Source organism: Mangifera indica, chromosome 12, assembly GCF_011075055.1.
Source record: "Mangifera indica cultivar Alphonso chromosome 12, CATAS_Mindica_2.1, whole genome shotgun sequence".
In the NCBI taxonomy this organism is placed as follows: Eukaryota; Viridiplantae; Streptophyta; class Magnoliopsida; order Sapindales; family Anacardiaceae; genus Mangifera; species Mangifera indica.
Window position 1 is genome coordinate 15,768,408 of NC_058148.1, and position 23,315 is coordinate 15,791,722.

General features: G+C 34.9%; 6 protein-coding genes and 1 pseudogene across 6 annotated transcripts; 4 read left to right on the forward strand and 3 right to left on the reverse strand.

The window, feature by feature from the left end:
- Positions 1–50: 50 nt before the first annotated feature.
- On the reverse strand, positions 51–1,310 carry LOC123193369 (neurofilament medium polypeptide-like). Its single transcript, XM_044606310.1, has 3 exons — positions 1,151–1,310; positions 974–1,058; positions 51–891 (listed from the first exon to the last, which is right to left on the reverse strand). Exons 1-3 carry the CDS (start codon positions 1,160–1,162, stop codon positions 245–247), a joined length of 744 nt encoding a protein of 247 aa, XP_044462245.1. The 5' UTR covers positions 1,163–1,310; the 3' UTR covers positions 51–244.
- Positions 1,311–6,981: 5,671 nt separating this feature from the next.
- On the forward strand, positions 6,982–9,664 carry LOC123193366 (heavy metal-associated isoprenylated plant protein 7-like). Its single transcript, XM_044606309.1, has 5 exons — positions 6,982–7,137; positions 7,239–7,362; positions 7,464–7,651; positions 8,915–9,005; positions 9,104–9,664. The coding sequence occupies exons 1-5, from the start codon at positions 7,129–7,131 to the stop codon at positions 9,448–9,450; spliced, it is 759 nt and encodes a 252-aa protein (XP_044462244.1). The 5' UTR covers positions 6,982–7,128; the 3' UTR covers positions 9,451–9,664.
- A 176-nt stretch (positions 9,665–9,840) lies between these two features.
- On the forward strand, positions 9,841–12,554 carry LOC123192150 (annotated as a pseudogene).
- Positions 12,555–12,979: 425 nt separating this feature from the next.
- LOC123230264 (SNF1-related protein kinase regulatory subunit beta-2-like) lies at positions 12,980–16,161 on the reverse strand. Its single transcript, XM_044656402.1, has 4 exons — positions 15,729–16,161; positions 15,016–15,194; positions 14,771–14,933; positions 12,980–13,616 (listed from the first exon to the last, which is right to left on the reverse strand). Exons 1-4 carry the CDS (start codon positions 15,900–15,902, stop codon positions 13,290–13,292), a joined length of 843 nt encoding a protein of 280 aa, XP_044512337.1. The 5' UTR covers positions 15,903–16,161; the 3' UTR covers positions 12,980–13,289.
- Positions 16,162–16,204: 43 nt separating this feature from the next.
- Positions 16,205–17,762, forward strand: LOC123230265 (acyl carrier protein 3, mitochondrial). Its single transcript, XM_044656403.1, has 2 exons — positions 16,205–17,207; positions 17,389–17,762. Exons 1-2 carry the CDS (start codon positions 17,013–17,015, stop codon positions 17,566–17,568), a joined length of 375 nt encoding a protein of 124 aa, XP_044512338.1. The 5' UTR covers positions 16,205–17,012; the 3' UTR covers positions 17,569–17,762.
- A 65-nt stretch (positions 17,763–17,827) lies between these two features.
- Positions 17,828–19,945, reverse strand: LOC123192823. The gene is made up of 2 exons (XM_044605483.1): positions 18,749–19,945; positions 17,828–18,305 (listed from the first exon to the last, which is right to left on the reverse strand). Exons 1-2 carry the CDS (start codon positions 19,008–19,010, stop codon positions 17,965–17,967), a joined length of 603 nt encoding a protein of 200 aa, XP_044461418.1. The 5' UTR covers positions 19,011–19,945; the 3' UTR covers positions 17,828–17,964.
- Positions 19,946–20,232: 287 nt separating this feature from the next.
- On the forward strand, positions 20,233–22,126 carry LOC123192821. The gene is made up of 2 exons (XM_044605480.1): positions 20,233–20,711; positions 21,256–22,126. Exons 1-2 carry the CDS (start codon positions 20,416–20,418, stop codon positions 21,662–21,664), a joined length of 705 nt encoding a protein of 234 aa, XP_044461415.1. The 5' UTR covers positions 20,233–20,415; the 3' UTR covers positions 21,665–22,126.
- The last annotated feature ends 1,189 nt before the right edge of the window (positions 22,127–23,315 follow it).

Genomic DNA, 23,315 nt, shown 5'->3' on the forward strand with positions numbered 1-23,315 from the left:
CTAACTAGATTCTCATCTATCATGTATTTACATAATTCAAATTTTTCTAATAATAATAATAATAATAATTTTAATAATTGTGAAGATGATACAACAAAAAGAGAGACAATAATTTTGCCGATTGATAAAAGTATTATCTTATTAATAACCTTGTTTTTCTCTTTATTGTCTTGTACACTAATTTTGTACTAGGAACCAAACCAAAGGGGCAAACGACAAATCATGCATGCACCTCCATTAATTTTCACATTATTCTGCAAGCTGCATTAGGATTTTCTTCGCAAAAGCAATCACATCGATTGCCTCTATAACAATAGCAACCGCCCCTGCCACCACCCCAGCTATCATACACCGGTCTCCCGTAGTATCCATCATAGCATATCGGCGGTCCACGGTATCCTAGTTGGTAACATGGGCCACCTCCTTGCCCCTCGGAGCATTCCCTGCAACACACTCTCACAGGGTTCTGCGGGAAGCATGGGGCTGGGGCTGGGGCTGGGGCTGGGGCTGGGGCTGGTTTCTCGGGTTCCTTTGGCTTCTCGGGCTCTTTTGGCTTCTCGGGCTCCTTTGGCTTCTCGGGTTCTTTTGGCTTCTCGGGCTCTTTTGGCTTCTCGGGCTCTTTCGGTTTCTCGGGCTCTTTCGGCTTCTCGGGCTCTTTCGGCTTCTCGGGCTCTTTTGGTTTCTCGGGCTCTTTCGGCTTCTCGGGTTCTTTTGGCTTCTCGGGCTCCTTTGGCTTCTCGGGTTCTTTTGGCTTGGGAGGTACAATCATAATACTTTTGATGGAGTCACCTCCTTTGCAGCATATCTTTTGCTTGATCTTCTCAGGACTGCAACACACCACTTTGATCGTCACTGTGTTCTGCTTCTCGTCATACACCTGATCTTGTATTTCTGATCTCGTTCACAAGAATCAAATGCATTAACAAACAAACAACACGGAATTAATTTTTAAACAGAAACGGAAGACACTCACGAGGGTATTTACACAGCACTTTCTTCACTTTCCTGTAGCACTTCTCACACTGAAGATCAACCTTCAACACCATTGTCGCAACTTTCTGCAACAACATTAAACAATCAAACAATATTATTAACAAAGAATTCTGAGATGGGCATGGTAGAATTAGAAGAATGATAAGATTCGAAAAACCTTCTCCCCCATTGCTGGCCAGCTGCTCAGATCTGAGACTGAACCTCACTCTCAGAAATTAATGACAGCTTGAACTTATCTTTATCTTATAAAGACGCAAGAGTTTGATTTCCGTACATCAATAACCACTATGATGTTGACACGTGTATTGAGTTAAATCCTGATTGCTGGCTCTTTACATATGCATCTGCTGGCTGGCTTGAAAAGAATGTGTGCCCACAATTGCCAACCGTACACGTGTTTGTTCCTTGGATCCATAACTCAATCACAAGGCAACCCGGCGTTTGTGTAGGAATTTAAGTGGGTGATGGCTGGAACATTAAGAAAGCCCAAGCGATTTATTTCTATATAACTGAAATCTAAAAAGAAATTATTTTAATTTTTTTAAAACTTAAACAACTATTTAAAAGTAAAATTAAAAAAAATTAATTAAAATTAAAAATAAAATTATTATTTAATAAAATAATTTAAAAATCTAAAATTAGTTATATTTTTTCTCAAATTTTAAAAATTAATAACTTTAATTCGACCTAAAATTTTTAAACTTTGAAAAATAATTATTTTATCTCATATTTAGGGTTTTTTTCCTTTCTATTATGGCCACTATTTTCACAAATAATATCTGATCTTTCTTCCACCCAGCAATGCCTCTTCCTTTGGCAATGCCCCTTGGTTTGAAGTCCTTTCTTTCTAGAGAAAATCTAGATATCTTTTGTCTAGATTAAAAAATCTAAATTAAGAAGCCTTTTGTCTGGACTGTAAGTATTGTCCAGATGAGTCGTCATTCGAGACAACAACAAAAGACCAAGGTGTTGTCGTGGTCTAGATGATGGGCTCTTTTGTTTGAATTTTTTAATCTAGACATCGTTTGAGGGTTTTAGATCTAGAGACATCTTTTGGAGGAAAAAGACTAGTTGTTGTTCATCGGAGATGGTGGCCATAGTCAGGAGAAAGAAAACCTTAAGTTTGAGAGGGGGAAATGTTATTTTTCAAAGTTTGAAAACTTTAAGTGAAGGTAAATTATTAGTTTTTAAAAATTAAGGAAGAAAATACAATTACTTTTATGTTTTTAAAATTTTTTTATTAAATAATGGTTTAATTTTTAACTCTAATTGAGTTTTTTAATAGAATTTTGTTTATAAATGGATATTTGAGTTTTTGAAAGTTAAAGAGAATTACTTTAAATTTTTATTATATCTTAGATGGGAGTAAGTCCTTTGGCCTTTAAGAAACAATAAAACTAGTTTTTAAGTTAGATATTTAAAATTGGTAACATGTACCTTTACTTTATAAAAAGGAAAAAAAAAAACTTTATAAAAGACATGTGATTAACTTATTTGTATAAATTATAATTATAAAAATAAATAAATTGAGTAATGTTTAGTTTAAACTTGACTTAATAATATTAAGATTAAGTTCAAACTTTTCAAATTGAAAAATTCTCAATTTAAGCTCGTAAGAGAAACGACTAGTTTAAAATCTATTTTAAAAATTATTTAAAACCCTTTAATCTTAAAAAAAAAAAAATTAACGATATGATTTATATATTTATTAATTATTCGCTTAAATTAAAGTCAAATGATAAGATATTAAAAGTGTAGTTGTAATATTTAAATTTTTTATTAGTATATTTATGTTTAACTTAAACTGAGTCATGAGTTTTCGAGTTTATCAAATCAATTAATATTAAACTCAAGTTTGACTCAATATTAATTGAGTTTGATTGTTAGTGGCTTGCGAATAACTTAACTTACTTACATTTGATGTTATATGATTATATAATATGAGTATTTAGTTAGATAAATGTAACCAATCTTTTGAAAGTTGAAGCAATCCCAATTGAAGGTAGGAGTTTATTATATGGAAATAGTTAATGAATTGAGGTAGGTTACATCACAAGCTATCTTTCTTTCAGACTGCCCACATAATTCAAGATAGAAAAATGGGAAATGGGTTTGATTTGGTTTTCATTTTAAGCAACAGAAAATTAGGTAGGTAAAAGTTTGGAAAGTGTCGGCAACTGGTTAGTGCAAAGCGAAGAGATGAAAATGACAATCATATTTGTGGGTTGTTACGTGGAAATCAAATCAAATCAAATCATGATCGTCTTTTAATGAATTCATCGATGAAAAAAAATTTAGGCAGTTGGATTGGAGTTTCATCTTGTTTGATTTATGGTTGGTTGCCTTGCCTAGAAAAATCAATTGAACATTTAATTTGATCTTTTTTTTCTGCTATGAAAATATAGATCAAAACTTGGGAGATGTATTACGAAAACGTATAAAAAATGGGTTTTATTTAAAATTATAAAATCTTGATATATTTATATTTATTAATATAATCCGTTTGTTTGTATATGAATTATTATTATTATTATTTTATTTATTAAGTTGGAGAAGTAATATTATGTTAGTTGAAAAATTGTTAGGAAATTATTAAGTTAGCACATAGAAACAAAAAACCTACCAACCATTGTCTTTTTCACCATCCTATCCTATCATTATCATATATATGGACGGTTCTCATATGTAAATTCCAAAAACACATACACATTCTAATAAAATATATCCATAATGATTGTATGATATACTGTTGGGCAAGTTTGTACCATTAAATAGATTTAAAAAAGAAATTTTATTGCATGTCCACATTAATGTTTCTTACGCTCAACAGGAATCCTGGGGAATGGGTTCAATCCAAACCTAGTTTGAGCATAGATTTGAGTTCAAATTGAATCTATAATATTTGATTCAAACTAGTGTATAATAATAGTATTAAAAGCTTGTTAATATGATGAATTATGTTGTTAAATAGTTAAATAATATTACTGCTGTAATGAATAATATAACCCAATAATAAACAAGTCAAGTGATAGATTACAATAGAATTAACTTAAGTTGGATCCACCCAAAACTAGAATCAACTTGTCTGATGCAGTCGAGTGACAATGCTTCCAATGCAGTCGGCTCATGGGCAACAACAACAACAACGCTAGGTCCTGTTCTGTATACCATATGGACTAGCCGATACCCCCATCACCTGAGGCAGTTGCTAATTTGATTGGGTCGAGCCCATTTAGATTCTCACCATTATCGTAGATTATGTTTCATTTGAAATAAAAAAATTTAAAATATATTAACATGTATACTAATAATATCACGGAATATGGAGAGATGAATGCAAACATTTTATATATATAAAATTTTTAACAATACTCTTTATTATATTCATTATTTACTAATTGAATTAAATTTAATCTAAATTATTAGTGTTTGAATTCGAGTTCAAATTAAACAAATTAATTTTAAATTAAAGATTAAAATAGTTTTCATAAAACAGTGTGAGTTTGAACCAATCCAAATATTTGGATTGGGTTTTGAGTCAATTCAAATAAAATGTAAAGTAACTAATCTTTATTTTGGCTATCTAATCCAACTGTATTTTCCAATGCAGGATTTCACATCTGTATAGGATATGCTAATTATTCGTGTTTACAAAATAAATTGTGGGTGGGGATTTCAGGATAAAAATAAAATAACATTGCTTTTATTCACCAATAGGGAGGTGAAAATACAAGAGAATACCATTGTTTCTGGAAATTGACCATTGGATTTTTCTGAAAGGTTGGTCAATAAGTAGTCAGACAAAGCCTAGGTTTTGCAACATCTCCAAGAAACTCCAATAATTCTCATCCTGGAAACATCCTTACACTCAAAGGACAATACGTATAATTTCAGAAAATGCATTGTATCTCCGGGTTCAACTGTATATTCTAATTGGAACCCGATACTTCAGACAAGAACGTATATTCAATGCAAATATGGTGGTTGATTCAATTTATTTCCATGATTGAACCAGAAACTTGACTAGAGGCCAACACAGATCGGAGTCAAATTTGGTCTTTGAATACAGACTGTTCAACTACAAGAGCACCACAGGGCCAGAAGCAATAAATTTTCTTCCAGGTGGTGTGTTGTCAGGTTTCAATAATTCAGTCTTCACCATATTCATACTCATATATTCATCTTTCATTTTTTACCCACCGGCCTATTGACCTCCGTTATGCAATGCAATGCAAGGACCACTATCATTTATCGTCGTCTTGTTTAAAAGCTATATATGGTATTGGCTTTTGCTTTCAGGATTCTACGTCATCATCATATATCAGAATCAACCACCTTTTGATCCATGGAAAGTGAAGCTCCCTAATTCCTCTTCATCTACATTTATATCCCTCATTTAATAAATCTCAACCTTCGGAGGAAAAGTGCCAAAACTTGAATGATCAGTTCATATGGTTAATCGATTTACTGTTCCCTTCCCTTCAAGCTAAGTCCTCCAATATTTGAATAAAGATTGCTTAAATTGCCATGTTCTAAAAGCAAATTCTAATTTTTCCGGGACCATGATCATACATATATACGTATGTTAATGTTGTTTGGATGTGCTTATGATAAATCACTGAAAAGCTGTGAAGTATTATCTGTTTTGGTTTTTTTAATCTTACGATTTTGTTTTTAAAAGAACTCTATCAAGAGAAATGAAGACAATATGTTTATACTGATCCAAAAATTTAGACTTCTGTTCAAACATCAATAATATACAAATTATTAGGAGAGAAATTCTTGCAATAGATTTAAGTTTGAGTAAAGTTTGACAGAGGTTTTGGTGTTGAAGTAAGTTTCGAAATCAAGGTTGGACATTCACGGAAGATGTAGGATTTGAAGAGAACTATAGTTTCGATTACTTTGTAAAGTAATGTTAAAAAATTTTTAAACTATTTTGGGGTTAGACAAGATTTTTAGTTTTGAGTTCATTATTTATTTGTTAATACACGTATTATTATTCAATTTTAAATTCAAGTTTAAAAAATGATCAAATAAAAATAAATTATGTGATATATATATTCATATGTAAGAAACAATGAACTCAACAAATTTGCAAGTACGAGACTTAGAGGTTTAGTATAGGTTTTTTAGTTTTTCTATATCAACAATTAATTTTTTAGACGTGATTCTTTGAAAATTTGCAATAATTGATATCTATAAATGCCTAGTTGCGTATGTTTTTAATCTGGGGCAAATATTGCAACTTCTTGTTAGCTAGTCTAAAATTGATGAATTAAGAGGTTGAAATATTTTGAAATCATTCTAAGTTTCTTTCCAATTTTAGAGACATAAGATTGATGATAGGACTTCATTTTATATGGCATTGAGATTCTGGCCTCAACTTGTTCAAGTAAAGACACCAAATTCATCAATCACCTTTTTTTTTTCCTTTTCCCCTTCCCTCACATTGGAGAGTGGATGGTGACGATAATGCTTATCAACACACATGGCATTTGGTGATTGGTTGAATACCAAAACTGGGTTCCCTTTGGTACCTCCTCTTTCCCCACTTTTCAAGATACTTGACAGCATTGTGTTATAGCCTGTAAATGTCACTTGGGATTGGATTCCGAAATTGTGGGTTCCATTCCATTGAATTTTTCATCTTATATTCATTTACACCTACTGATGGATGGGTAATGCCTTTTTTTTTTCATGGTTTTAAAATTCGGATAGATTGGATTGATTAGCTCGATTTGAATCCGAACTTGTATATAACTATAAATACAATGAAAAAGCAATTAAACCCATGTTTTAAATACGTGGATGAAAGCATCTAATTGAAATGAATTCAAAGCATATGATTACGAGTTGCATATGTTTGTATAAAGTGAGTTCATGACCATTTTGTCCTGAGGCTTTAATACAAAACAGTACTATTCCTGACAACAACACATGAAAAGAAGGGCATTTATGGAGATTCATTGTAAAGTCAGCCACACTATGCAGTAAAAAATTTACATGTCAAAATTTTACTTACAATTTCCTCCTCCCTTTAAATGTTCTTCTTCTGTTCACTCTCTACCAAAGAGCAAGAAAGAAAGAGAGAGAGAGAGAAGCACAGTTTTGCTTTAGAGCTTTATCATAGACATGGGTGAGGTAAGTGTATTCTCTGCCTCCAGCTAGATTTAATTTGAGCTTCATTAAACAAGTTAAAGTTTGTGTGTACTTAATTGATATAATTTGTTTGTGGGTGGTAGGAGAAGAACGAGGAATGCAAGGAAGAGAAGAAAAAAGAAGAGGCTCCAGAGATTGTCCTCAAGGTTGATATGCATTGTGAAGCCTGTGCTCGCAAAGTTGCAAGAGCCTTGAAGGGATTTGAAGGTCTTGAATTAAAAATTTATAATTCATTCTCTTAATTAACAGTTCGCATGGGACGGAAATTTTTTTGAATTAATATATATCATGACGAGAAATGTGTACAGGAGTGGAGGAGGTCAGTGCAGATAGCAGGGCGAGTAAAGTGGTGGTGAAAGGCAAAGGAGCAGACCCCATTAAGGTCTGTGAGAGACTAAAAAAGAAAAGTGGTAGAAAAGTTGAGTTGATTTCGCCTTTGCCCAACCCTCCCGAGGAGAAAAAGGAAGAAGCACCCAAAGAAGAAAAAAAGGAAGAGGTAATTATTAATCAACTTTATTTCTAATAATATTATAACATTTGTGGACGAATTTTATATCAATAAAATATAAAATAATTAATATATATTGTTAAAAAATAATAAAATATTATTAATTAAATAATATATAAACTTTTAAATTATTAAGTTATGTTTTGAGTCACAACATTTAAAAGTAAAATCGACATAAATTATATGTATTATAATTTAAATGTTTTACTATTCACAACCAGGTAAAAATAAATAAAAAACCACTTACCAAACCCTACTATATCTTTCTCAATCTCCATTTTTGACCTTTAACTTGAACTATAATTTAATATTAGACAATCTCATTAGTTGATTGCATGTATATCTCTTATACATTATGGGGGTTTGCATGAAGGGATAAAAGTTGAGGGTAAAATCTTGTAGTCATGTGACTGTATGATGCTGGCATGAAAATAACAAAACGATTCAACTATAGGCACATTTTGCAAGAAGGGTCTACACTATTTAGGGTTTTGACCCCACTATTCACCAACTTGATGTTCTGCTCTGCTTCTGCAACTTTGGTCAATGGGTCACGGGCTAGCAGCTTGCTAACTGTATAAACTATAGCTCACCTTGTACGCCCAAAGGCAAAGCCAGCCAAGCCTTCAATTAGAAAATGAATTTAAACATTATTTAGGACGTTTCAAATGTCAGATTATATCAAAGGTGGGGTGATTATAATTTTATAATTAAGTATAAATCTTTAATAAGTAAATGGGATTTTTGGTTTGTTTTAAATATATAATCTATCACGATTTTGTTTTTACATTTTACAATTCGAAACAAATCTTGATAATTTCAAAACTTATATAATATTTGACGAATCTTTAACTTATTAATATCTTTAACATCTGTTTTTATAATTTGTCGAAATTAAATTTGTTAAAGGATGTTATATTTATCTTTTATAGGATTCAATGTTTTTATTAAGATTTATTCCGCTATTATCACTCAAAGGATACAATAAAAATTGGGTCAATAACATCTTTGTCTAATTTGGACAGATAGTAAGAGTAGTTTAGGTTGCGTATCACGAAATTAAAATTACAGCATACTATGTATGTGCCAAAGCAAACAAAATCTTAAGACTGGGCCAACCTATTAGACCAGAATATTAAAATTTGGAGGCAGCATGCAGCTTGTTGTGTTTAAAGCTACTTTTGTTGGGTGTCGGGCTCTTTATGGCCACTTGTAAATCAATTTTCTTTGTGTAATGTTGGTGCTACGTAGCCTCCAGTTGCTGAATCAGTTGTGCTGAATGTTCCGATGCATTGTGAAGCTTGCGCTCAGGTCTTACACAAGCGTATAAGAAAGATTAAGGGTATCATAATTTCCCAAAAATTTGTTTATTGTTAAAACTAATTACGTGATTGGTAGTTACATATTAATTAATATATAGTAATATTTACATGTGTGTAGGTGTTGAGTCAGTGGAAACCAACCTTGGCAATGGACAAGTAACTGTAAAAGGCGTAGTTGATCCGGAAAAGTTGGTGGATGAAGTATACAAGAAGACAAGGAAGGCAGTTTCCATTGTGAAGGATGAGGAGAAGAAGGAGGAAGAGAATAAAAAGGAGGAGGAGAAAGAGGGGGAAAAGAAAGACAACGAGGGCGGGAATGGAGAGGATGAGGATGAGGATGAGAAGAAGCTTGACATCAAGAGAAGTGAATATTGGACGTCCAAGTATTACTTGGAGTATGCTTATGATCCTCCTCCTGATCAATTCTTCAGTGATGAGAATCCAAATGCATGCTTTATCATGTAATGTGAGAATGAATCAATGTAATGCAATGTGAGAATAAGATGTAAGGCTGCTGCTGCTGCTGCAGAAACGCAAATCAATCAAGGATTTATATATCGATCCTTGATGTTAATTTATTTGTAACTATATCTATAGCTATAGTATAGTATAGGGCCTTGTTTCTTGTAATATTTTTATGCACTTAACTCAACATTACACTGCTGCTGTTTCTGTTTAATTAATTGTATTTAGCTCAGGTTAAATACTTTGGACGGACAGATACTGCACAAACGATTCTATTCTAATATAAATAATATAAACAATAATAAAAAATAGATTATTAAAAAAATCTTTAAAACACTCCAATCAAAAGGCCCTAAATTACATCATGCGTAGCGACATTATTGTATTCTAATGTCCCATATCATCTGGCGTCAGGACACTGGGAGTCTGGGACCCACTCATGTGAAACAAAGTGTGCCATTCGCCAAAGAGAGCGTGATTTTCAGATGCTTCTGTTGTTCTTGTAGTTTTGTGGCTGTTCTCTGTTTGGTTGATGAGAAATTGCTTGGAAAGAAAAAGTGAAAAAGAGATTTCACTTTAGAATCTTAACACTATCAATGAGCGCGGAGGCCCAAACAAGAAAAGCCACTGCTTTACATCATTTCTGTTTGTTGAACTTTCAATTCTATGTGGGTAAAACTTGAAGGATTTATTCTCTTCACTGATACAGTTATTGGTTTAATCCTTCTTATCTATTTGGATAATGTTTATTTCCCCAGAATTCAACCTCAATGACAAATTTAGGAATCAATTAATATTTAGTGGAAAATCTAAAAGAAAAAGCAGTCAATTATGCCACAATATCAGTGTCGTGTTAATAATATTTTAAGTGAAGAAAATCTGTCCCTATCTGTTAGTCATTATCCAGTGCATGTTCATTGATTTTCATATTCATGCTTAATTTATTAGTGTCTGTTGTGATGAAGAATTTGCACATGATTATATTCCAGAAGAATTTACTTCTTGTTTAATTATAAATTTTGATGTTTTTGCAGAGCACTGCATGAGAGGGAACCGAATAGTAAAGGTGTGAGCAGGATGAAATTTTTCCTCAAGCTTTGCTTATTATGCATTTCCTGGCTACATCTTCCCAATCTTGACATTCTTCTCATGGGTGTGTTGGGCATGGCCTCACAGTGTAACAGCTCAGCAAATTGGTTCTGGTTATCATGTGAGTCGGTATCAGTGCCTTTTCACTTGACTAGGCAGGGATTTCAGCTTACCATGGCAGTCCTCTAGTAACACCCTGGACCTCAATTCTCAATGTTGGGGTTGGTTTTGTCATGTTCATCAACAAAATTGTTCCATTGTGTTACTGGAAGTACAATACCTTTGATGCTCAAAAATTCCCCATATTTTCTAGCAAGTTGTTCACATCTAGTGGGAAAGAATATGATACCAGCAAGATTTTGACCCCTTAGTATGAACTTAATATTCCGGCTTATGATAGTTATGGGAAGCTCTATCTTAATCCTCTGTTCGCCCTGTCAATCGGATCAGGGTTTGTGAGGTTTACACCACCCTCACTCATGTTGCACTCTTTCATGGAAGGTACTAGGCTGCTTTTGGCTTAAATTAAGCAGTTTACTGTACTTGAACGGTATCATTAACCTTCTGATTGTTTTCTGATGTCTAGTGAAATTCTGAAGCAGAGCCGATCAACGATGAAGAATGTAAAATTGGAGATCCATACATGACTGATGAAGGCTTACAAACAAGTGTCTCAATGGTGGTTCTATATTCTTTTGATAGGAAGCATTGCACTTTCCCTTTTAATATCTTTTGTGTGGAAAGATGAGGTGCAGCTACCATGGTGGGGCATGCTCTTTGCTTTTGCTTTAGCTTGGATTGTCACCCTTCATTTTGGTGTCATTCACGCCACTACCAACCAGGTAATAAACACAATCTGATAATGTAAAAGTATTAATTCAAGGTAGAACAATGATGGAGAAAGATTAACATTTTTAATGTTCTTGTGAATGCATTGCAGCAACCTGGATTTGATGTTATTGCACAATTCTTGATCGGCTAAAACCAATTGCCAATCTTCTTTTCAAGATTTACGGCCGTATCAGCACAATTCATGCTCTCTCTTTCTTATTTGATCTTAAACTTGGACAATACACGAAAATTCCTCTATGAAAATTCCTCCACGGTGCATGTACAAAGCTCAGGTTTTTGCTACTCAAATTTTATTCACTTTCCTATTTCCAAGTTTGCTAATTGGAATTTTATTTATATTTTTCTCCTTTTGCCCAGTTGGTGGGAACTTTAGTTGCAGGCATAGTCAATCTTGCAGTTGCATGCTGGATGCTGGAGAGTGTTGAAAACATTTGTGATATTAATTTTTTGCATCCTGACAGCCCCTGGACTTGCCCCAAGTACAAAGTAACCTTTGATGCTTCTGTTATCTGGGGATTGATTGGACCAGAGTGACTGTTCGGACCCGGAGGGATGTACCGGAACTTGGTATGGTTATTCCTCATTGGAGCAGTCTTGCCAGTTCCTATCTGGGTACTGAGCAAAATTTACCCAGTGAAGAAATGGATTCCCTTGATAAACATACCGGTTATATCTTTTCAGATTTGCTGGAATGCCACCAGCAACTCCCACCAACATAGCAAGCTGCTTGTCACTGGAATGATCTTCAACCATATAGTGTATCGATACCACAAGTGCTGGTGGCAGAAGTACAACTATGTTTTGTCTGCTGCACTGGATGCAGGGACTGCTTTTATGGGTGTTCTGTTGTTTTTAGCTTTTCAAAATGAGGGTGTAAACTTGAAGTGGTGGGGCACTCATGTTGATCAAGTTCCTCTGGCTTCATGTCCAACTGCTCCAGGAATTGCAGTTAAAGGATGCCCAGTTTTTAAGTAGCTAATATTGGATAGGGAGAATGAATGAATGATATGTAACATATTTGCTTTTCATTTATTTACTCATTACAAGTGAAGTAGATAAGCTGCTTACTGTATGGTTGAAAGCAGAAATTACTGCTCTTAAGTGCCATATTTTGCTATTAGTACTAGCTAACCATATAAATAAAATTAAAGTTATCCCCTCTACCTTCAACTGTTTCCTCTGCTTTGCTTTGTCTTGTTATATCATTATAAATAAACTAAATGTATAATGCAGTTTGTAATATCTGCTAATACTTCTTTCCACAGGATTCGGAGAATTATGTATGGTCATCACGTATTATCCTGATGGTCTATTCATTCAATTGGTACCCCTAGCTTGTTTCTAGGGATGATATCCCAGGTTCAAGTCAATGTGACACACATTGCGTCGATGCAAAGTAAGAGATATATTCAGACTCTGGGTACAAACACTACAAGATAAATCCTAGTGAGGTGGTGAATAAGGGATGATATTGCACGGTTAGAACTCATGGGAGAATGTCAAGCATCCAAAAACTGTTAAGGCATGCCAGAAAAATTAATTATACAAGACAACAACTATAGATCAAAGCCACAAAAGTGACAAAACATCCAGCCAAATAAAGGAATTCCAATGAACGGTGCTTAGCTGCAAGAAATTTGAAAAAAGAAAATGTCTTTACATGATCAAAATTTCTAGCGCTAGAAAGGCCAGATAATGCAATAAGAACAAGCAAATAAATTGTTGGATCAAATGGTCATCAAATGTTTGTGTTATATTCATACAGCTTTAAGAGTTCAGTTTGATGACTGCTTACTGAGGTTACCAACACCATTCTTAAAGCATCTACCTCTTGATAATTATATTAACTACATTTTGGGATTGAAGACTACAAAGTCGGACGAAGAAGCAGCGTGTTATTACCTCTGCATGGACTTATACAGTACCACTGTCACATACTTGGCTAAAAATCGATGAGTTGAACCAAGTGCCACCACAGACGGACCACTCTTTCCCTTTTGCATATAAAGATGATTAAGGATTACATGCTGAGGTCTTGCGAGAGGAGGTGGAATCTCCATGTTGGATGCTGGCAAATTGAGCAGTGTCATTTGCATATGTGGAGGAACCAAAGGTGGCTCCTTAGCAAAATCCTCAGCTGTGAGTTGCAAGTTGTTATAGCTCATCTCAGGAGACTGAGGGGGTTCGAAACTAGATATACTTTCAAGGTCCTCTGGAACATACTCCTGCAAAGCAAATCAATAAAGACCATTGTTCACAACTGAAAATTTTCTGCCTTTAAACAATCATACTTTCTAGCACACGCTAGAGAATAGTTTCTGCCTACCAGAACCACTTTAGTGCCAAATCTGAACCCACTAATATTCAATCAAGAAAACCATTCCCTTTCAGAACTTTGCTCCAATCTCAGGAGCTTGAGATCTTTCGTAATCTAATAAATGTGAGTCTTCATCCAACAGTAGAATGCCAAACAAACTAAAAAACCAAAATTAAAATGTGCATCGACTTGAGGAAAGAAAATTCCATTACAAATGGGGATAAAAATTGTTTTACCTTTGACTCATATAAAGATAGAGAAGCAAAAACAAAAACTTAAATCTTAACTCTATAATCTTAGGTATGTTGATATTCCAGCATGCTTTTCCAGTGGTCTTTGAAATTTACACTCACTAGTTCTTACATTGTCACAACCTTATACAGAATGAATTTTGCTATGCCAAAAAGGAAAACCAGCAAAAATAACCTATATGGACAAACATGCATTGAAGACATGACACAAGGGCAAACAACAAATATATGAGAATAAGATGGGCATGGTATAAAACTAAAAATCAAAGAAATACAAAAGTTTTAATGCTTAAACCTCAAGGTACCAGATATCAATACTTCAATCACTGTATAAATGCAGGCCATGTAAAATTTTCACTATTAAGCCAACATTCATGTTTGAACATGTCACACTAAGGCAACATCTACATTGAGATACCAAACATTTACAAAAACTTAGCCAGAAATCTACTCAATTACCAGTTACCACCCCCTCCCACACCCTCTTTGCCACCTAAGCCTTTTCGTCTTCACCTACCCCCTTCTTATCTCTAAGTAACATCCAAGACTCGGACTCAGAGGAAGGTAAAGGAATTTTTATGAGTAGGAATGCTAAGAAATATCTTAAACCAATCTTTCCAGTTTAGCATAAAGTTTAGTTTTCATCCCATTCATGTTTCAACAAAGTTCTGACACTCATGTCATGCATAACCACATAAGACCCACAGCAAAGTTCAAATTTCAACTAAGAATGACATAAAAGCAGGAATGCTCTAAGCTTCAACCATCACATTCATCTAGCAGACATGCAAACTTTGGAAAAGAAACAAACCTGCAAGTCTAAGATGTTATAAGAATTGCCGACATCATCTTGAACCCAAGGCAAGTCAGGGGCATACCTCCACTGTCCATCAACAAGAAACCTGTACTGATAAACACCTGATGGCAGTACTTTCATAATAGTGAAGTCTTTTCCTGATCTCTGCAAGGGTATTCTGATCAAGAAGCAATATGTGAGGCATTTTCAGAAAGGAAATTGAACTTAAAAGAATAAAAAAGCAGCAATTTTTTGTTAACCTTGTCTTCCAGTTATCCCATGATCCCTCAACTGCTACTTCCTGGCCATCATAACTCCATGTGATCATTGTTGGTATTCCTATCTCATTGCTGACATCTTCATAACGTGAACTGCTTTGCATCCATGAATGACTTGGAATGTGAATCTCATCTGCTCTTTGCAATGGAGCAACAGGGACCTAAAAGAAACATAGAGAAAAAATGAAAACCCAAACTTTTTGAAAATAGTAAACATCCAATCAAAATAAAAATTGACAACTAATCTCCAGAGCAGAGAGGATAGTTCATGCTAATCAACTCTTGGGCACTGTTTTCTACACAAACTAACCTGAAAGATGATAAATTAAATTCCCCCAGAACTTAAATCAAACATGAGGTCAGCATGTAAAAATGACAACGAACAAATAACATCATGTCTGATAGCATCTGCAAGAATCCTCAGAGATGCTACCCATTACCAACCCAAACTCCTCAAAACATTAAAAATCGTAATTTCCACAGCAGAATTCAATGAAATCAATCAAACAACTCATCTTCAGCTCCAGCAATATCAATTAACCTAACAAAAAACTTAAAAAGACAAAACCCCACAAACAAATTCAATCCAGGCAATAAATTTCACCATAATTCCTAAACACAAATCAAATCTACCCACCCTCACATATGTCAACAGAGCATTAAAATGAGAAAAAAATTGAAGAAAGAAAAGTAACCTGAGGAGTGAACAAGAGAGGGGAATGGGTGGTTCTGGGGCTATGAGGAGGCGACTGACCCATCAAACCATCAGGCGCTCCCATGCCCTCTTCTTGAACACTGTTATTACTTTCCCCTTCTTCAACCCCAGATGGGCTGCTGCTTCCATCTTCTCTTCCATTGACATTCCCCATTATTATTAAATTAATCAAAACCCACTTGAGGAATCCCTCACTCACAGGTAATTCTTCATTGAAATTACATTTATACGCACCATGAGTTAAAATCAAGAAGAACCTGATTATTTTTATTTACAAAAAATATAAGGGAAGGCCAAAACACCCAGATGCCCGATTGAAAATGAAAGTTAAATTATAATAAGAATAATTATAAAAATAATTATAACCTCCGCTGAATATGGAAGATCCAATGGTGGCCCAATGAATGAGATGGGTGGTAAGTCACGTCATATTTTTGACATAGTCTCTTCTTCGCTTTGCTTTATGTATTATTTATTTTTTAATCTTTTTTAAATGTATTACTTTTCCAAAAAAAATCTTTGCTTTTCAGAGCTCTGAACAACGAGGAAGAACATGTACGAGAATGCATATACAACTCGTTTAAATCATAAATTTAGACAAAATTACTTTCTTTTTTTTCCACAATAAAGGGTAACAAACATGGCCCCGTTTGTATCTGAAACCATGCTGAGGCTTGACGTGACTTGAGTGACTCCGCTTCCATCCACCTTAGCGTACCTTCAAGTGAAATATGTCTTAGCTGCAATAAAGCAGACACTTGCCTCGGAGAAAGCCTCGTGGGTCACCAGTCCCTTCTGCCTTACTCTGTTTCCAGTGCTAGGTTTCAGTTCTTTACCAATTTTTATTGAAAGTTTTAAATTTTATTACGTATGACAACAAGTATCTCGTTTGGTGTTTGTAGTTTTAGTTTCTGGGTGTGAACTTGGAAACATGGGATTTTAATCTTTCTTGATGTTTTGTTCTAAAGTTCGTAGCTTTGGGTGCTTTTAAGCGTGTAATGCAAAGTTGAGTCACATGTTCTCTTTCTTTTGCCTTGAATTTTCCTGGAAATTTCCTTGATGGAACCTTGCTCAACTTGCTGTTTCAATTACTGACATGTCTGCCATTTGAAGCTTCCCTTGATATGCATACTTTAGTCTTTCGAGGGTTAGGACTTGGAAGAACTTATTTTCCTGAATATGAGTTTTTGTTGTTGTTTGTCTCATTCGCTTTGCCATCTTTAAAATTGATATCTTTTGAAATTTGGTTTTTGCTCTTCTGAATATGCAAAGCTTGAGAGTCACCTTCCTGAAGCTTAAGTATGTGAGGGTGAGGAGATACAGTGAGTCTTGGTTATCTAATGTCGTGCTATATAGACTGATCCAACAGATGTGTGCATCAGCAGCTACCAACCCTGATCAAATTTTGGGTAGAGTGATCGGACTGGTTAAAAATTTTGACAAAATTGATGCTTCCAAGGTAGTTAATTGATGTCACATTTCTCTGCTATTTACAGTTGTCTGTGATTGATTTAGGTCGTATTGCATAAATGTTACCTGCTGCATCATTTTCTAGTCTAGACCGTCTATACTCCATTGTCTGTAGGTAATAAAGTAGTGCGGGAAACCTAATAATGGTTTCATATTTGTCCATTGAGCAGGTTACAGAAACAGCTGATTTTCAGAAAGATTTGAACCTGGATAGTCTAGACAGGGTGGAGCTCGTTATGGTTTTCGAGGAAGAGATCTCCATTGAAATCCCAGAAGAAAAAGCAGATAAGCTCACATTTTGTGCTGATATTGCAAAATACATGGCTGAGGAAAAACTTCTGAAGTCCTAAGTTGTTTCCAATTTTAAATATATTCAGGAGATGCTTCCTCTCTAATGATTTGTTTTTGGGATATGATTGTAAAGCTATTATTTTGCCACTATTCAAGATCTATAGATACTTATCAGCACTCAAAAGCGTGATAAACATTATTATGAAATCATCACTCAGGGCTCGAAATGAAATAGAATATGATCATTTACATATTCATACAGTATATATATATATATATATATATATATATATATATATATATATATATATATATATATATATTTATATTTATACACACACTTTCAGAACTCATAGCCGGAGGGGATAGAACTCTTGCAACTCTTGTGCTGTGACTGAAGCGCCATCTGTGAGCCATGATGTCAAATCCCAATCTGCTTGTAGACCAATGTGTATCTACCATCCAATCTGTTTGTCACTGCTTCCTTTACTGTTACATGCTCCTAAGGATTTTGATGTCAAATGTAGTAACTTTATTCTCCCGGTTGCATAAGTTCGGATGCCATTCCCAACCGATGACAAAGTCAATCCTCTGTGCCTGTTAATGTAAGTTGGTCTGCAGAGTGAGTTCCTGGGTACTCGAAGAACCTTAACTGAACACGACTTTTCCAAGTGCGTAATAGCATGCAGATGGGAAGGAAGATCAATCATGAAATCACCATATTCATCTGTAACAGCCTGAGAGTTTGATATGGTTCTCCTATTGCTGTTATGGCAGTTAACAGTCACCAGAGCACCTGCAGAAAATTGAGATTTCAAGTCATGATCAATTATTGATATCCACTTTAAATACACAAATACATACACACTTATGTGTGTTATTACATGATTGGGTGTTACTTTATCTTTAATTCAAAATTGACTAATCACATGATGATATACATAAAATGTGTACCCATTTGTATATATAAAGTGGATACATATAGTTTTATTGTTGATAATTAAATAAGATGAGTGATATTATCTCCTGCAGATTTTGGAGTTGTTGGAATGTTATATTTAATCGCGATTTTTCACCAACAGTTAATATGACGTCTTCCCTAAATCGACGAACACAAAATAATACATTAATCAAATTTGATGAAAAATCATCAAATACTTGCAAAGAACTCAGATCCACGTTTATTCTGGCAACAGAGATAATGAAGAAAGTTAAATAGTTAATCATATATGTATGAACCTGATATTGGCCATGAACGAAGTTGATCTTCGCCATGCAGACAAGCTTCACAAACAACAGTGCCTGTAACCAGCACGGTTGATAGCTTCTCCTCTCCATATCCAGCCATATGTACCAACTCCTCTCTCGTTAATAACTGATACAACAGGTTACCATTACCGTTACCTTCTTCCGCTGTCGATGTTCGAAGACAGCACACAATGAACACGGTGATGATCATGAGCATCAAGAACAAGGACTTACAGCCCCGAAAGTAGCCCATCTCCTTTGTGTTGAATAAGTTTGTTTCCAAGGATATATATATATATATATATATATTTGCTGCTTAGCTAGAGACAGAACAAAGGAGATTCGGGCTCAACGTTTGGCTTTTATAGAGAAATACATTACGTTAAAATTACCTTCATAGGCTTCATAGTGGACGTGACAAAAGAGGGTGAGATTGAGGTTTAGATGAAGGAGAAGGGATAGAAAAATGAGGTCATCTAGAAGAAAGATAGAAAGTTGGTAAGCTACTCTTGGTCTTATGACTCTTATCTTCTACGTATGTATGCTTATAATTATTAATCAATGTGGTTTAGGCAAAAAAAATTCGCTTACCAAAGCTTTGATATTTTGTATGTATATATGTAAACTTGAGGAAGAAGAAGCGGCGAAGAGTATTTTCAAGCCTGCCCCAACTATTCCCATCTGCAGTATATATAGAGTTTGCAGGTGGGTAATCTATATACCTCAAAATGTCAGGTTGGAGTTGGTGGAGTAAAATTGGGGATACTTGAGGGAGAATATAAATGAGATAGTGAGTGGGAGTGACGGAATTTTCCATGGCAATTAATATTGAATCTGAAGCATACAGCATGCCATTAGATGGCCCCTGTAAAAGGATATATTAGCTACTTTTGGTGTGTGTGTGTGTGTGTGCGCGTGTTAAAATGCAAATTAACAAAGGTCTGTCTGGCTAAGACTAAGAATCCTTGTAGACTGGAGGTCGAAGTAAAACCAGTACACCACCAGAGCAACAGAGACAAACTAAAGTTCAACATCTGGTAACCATCATAAAGTAAACTCCTGAAAGATTATGGCACCAAAAATTTCTACCCCTCCACTCTGTCTCTATCCTTTAACACAATATTCTACTCTTTTAGGAGGTGTCCATGATACTGCCGCGCTTGAGGTCCACACTATATATTCACGTATATATAAGATGTTCTGATGAGACAAGGTTTATCTGGTTGGCATCCCTAAATCAATTATGTATATACTTTGTTTTTCTTTTTGGGTCATTCCAAATTCGAACCAAGTTTAAACTGAGATTTGTTTGAATTTTGGTTGGGCTTGAATCCACCGCTATCAAGAGATGATCTGAGGAGAAGACAGGTGAATACAAAACATTATAATTGAAACTTTGCAGCAGGAAAATAGCAAGTGGAAAAGTGAGTCACCAAAAGGACTGGCCAGTGAAGCTGCAAGGCCTCACTGAAAGCTGCCATGCCATGTCAGACTGGTACATTTCCGTAAATATTACAAAAAAGAGGGAGAAATCATTAATATAATCACACAAAATACAATTTACCTCTTTATTTTTTTAACTTATTTAACTGTAAAACATTTACCAGCAACATTTCACCTTCACTCAAAAATATAAAAATAAAATTTTTACCACAAAAATGGAGGCGGTAACCGGCGAGCAGCCAAACGACTTCCCACAAGTGATAACGCCGTTTCCTCAATCGTTACACCTAACGTCTGCGCTTGATGCCGCCGTCAAATATGAGCCACCGCAGAAGCTTCGACCAATCAGGCGGTCACCGGCGGATGATCCTTCCAGTTTTCAAGACGAACATCTCTTTGCCGGCACGGGAGAGTCTACTGCTTTGTTTGAGTCTGAAAAAGCTGGTTCGCGTTCGGTCGAGGAGGGTTTGGATCCGAAAGCTGACTGGTGTAATTGGGAGGAAGACTCTAGGTATATGCTATAGGTTTTATTTTATAGGTCAAGTTTTTAGGGTTTGTTCTTCTTTTAAGAAGGTGTCAACTCTTGAAGTTTTTGTAGAAAAGATGCATTTTTGGATCATTTCAAATGTGAAGAATATGGAAAATGAGGAAAGGGTTTAATTTTCTGCTTGTTTTTATCAAAAATCAAGAATTTTGGCTGTGTTTAGTTGAGTTTGGTGGTCATATGGTAGTGATTTTGCAGGTTTTAGTCTCACATGCTGACTTCGAAGTTGTAGTTGTATTTACAATTGAATTGCAATCACACTGGCAATTGGGTAGGTGTTGCTTTATTGTGAATTTGGGACTTTTGAGCTCATTCTGATTGCATGTCATGAGTGAATTGGGTAGTTGTTTTGTGAGTTTGATGGTCTATCTACTTTTGTTGGAGAATCAAATTAATAGAAAATTCTGTTATAGCAGATTGTATTGTAGGGTTACGTATATAGTTGGCTCATTGGATGCTTGTACCAATATCTTAGAATGACCCAAATTGATGGATTGTTCTCTGTTTTCAGCTCATCTTCGGATGATGATGGGGATAGTTTGTTTCCTAACAATAATGAACCTGGGATGCGAAAAAGGAAGAGGAATACAATGGTGAAGATTGAGAGGTTTTTTGAAGATTTGGCGATGAGAATAATGAAGCAGCAAGAGCAAATGCATAAGCAGTTGATGGAATTGGTAGAGAAAAGAGAGAGGGAGAGAATAACAAGAGAAGAAGCTTGGAAGCAGCAAGAGATTGAAAGAATGAAAAGAGAAGAGGAGATGAGAACACAAGAGATGTCTCGTAACATTGCACTCATTTCATTTATCCAGAATGTTTTAGGCCATGAAATTCAAATTCCGCAGCTAGGACCAGTCTCATTTATGGGAGAAAATGAAACTAAAGGTGATGGAAATTATGCTGAAAATGATCATGTGTGATCCAAACAATAGAAGATGGTCGGAAGGCTGTCAATCTAGCAGAAGATGGCCAGAAGCTGAAGTGCAAGCCCTTATAAAGCTTTGAACTGATTTGGAACATAATTTCGTGTGATTGGCTCCAAATGCTCCATATGGGATGAGATATCTGTTGTTATGCATAATATGGGCTATGCGGAGTGCCAAGAAGTGTAAGGAAAAGTGGGAAAACATGAATAAGTACTTCAGAAAATCAATGGGCAATGGGAAGAAGCATCCTGAGAACAGTAAAACATGCCCGTATTTTCATGACTTGGACATCTTGTATAACTATGATAATGTGGAGTTAAAATGTTAAGTGATCTCAGGATCCTGGTGACTAATTCTCCTTTATGGAGTTTAATCTCAAAAATGGTAGGCACCTGTGATCTATATTATTGTTACCTTGAAAGTTGATATCATTCTAGTGAAGTTTTTTCTATGACCTATGATTTTGTACTGTCTTTGGATCTTAATATGAAAAGTTTTGGGATCCTAACATTTTGTTTTGTCATTAGTTGTCCAACAGAACTGTTAAAATATTAAATGTACAGATGAATCATGCATTTGAGTTATCGGTACCCATTTTCATTGCAATTCCAGAGAACACCATAAACACACACAACTTCATAGCCATTAGATAATTTGCAACGGAAACGATGGCCGTCAAATGGTCAGAACATATTTGATAACTGTGGTTAACTTTCTGCAATATTCATATACATTTTCAGTGTTTGACACATAAGGTAAGATGACTGTGCATGTGTATACTTGATTGATGACCAGAAAGTAAAATATATGTAACTGCATCATTTTGTTTTCCAGATTTTCCAGTGAACAGGAAAAACTAGAACTGCTCTGCAGGGCTTTACTTCTTGACATCCCGCTGGGCAAGAAGAAACATAATCTCTGTTGCAAATTAAAATTTAGTTATATTAAGGGGAGGCAAGAAAGTTCCTTCACTTTCTACAAGATTCAATAATTGACAATGAAAACAAATGCAACATACAAGTAAAAATATGTGGTTACTTGGAAGCATGAGTGAGATATACAAAAATGGCCACCAAGATTATAGGGAAGATTACAAGAAGATAAAAAGGAGGAGGTCCTAATGGACCCATCACAAAAGGTGTCAAAAACAGCGCAGCAACCACTATCATGATCATCACCATTGAAAAAGCGCCGCCATAACCATATTCTTCTGCCATCTTCAATCTAATCACACCCCACAAAAAATCCTCAACTAAATTTTAAATGAATCCCTTAGAACAGAGAGTTGTGTCTCTAATTTCTACAGTTTCATATGTTTATAGAGTGCATGGTGTCGTTTCCCTAAGGATACAAATTGAGTAACCATGCATGCACGGTGTCGTTTTGTCACCATGAATTCACTGTATGTCACTTTTCAAAGATCAATTTAGCCAATAACAAATCTAGTAACACAGAATTTCCTTCATTTTTATGAAACGACACAACTTCTAGTAAAATTCTGTGTGTTTTGAAAATAGTAAAAAGAAATTAAAATTACAAGATTAAATTACATTTTTATACCTAAGGTCTAAAAAACACTTTTTCACACTTTGATAGCATAAATTACATTTTTCTACCTAAAATTAAATCGTATTAATGAAAAGTT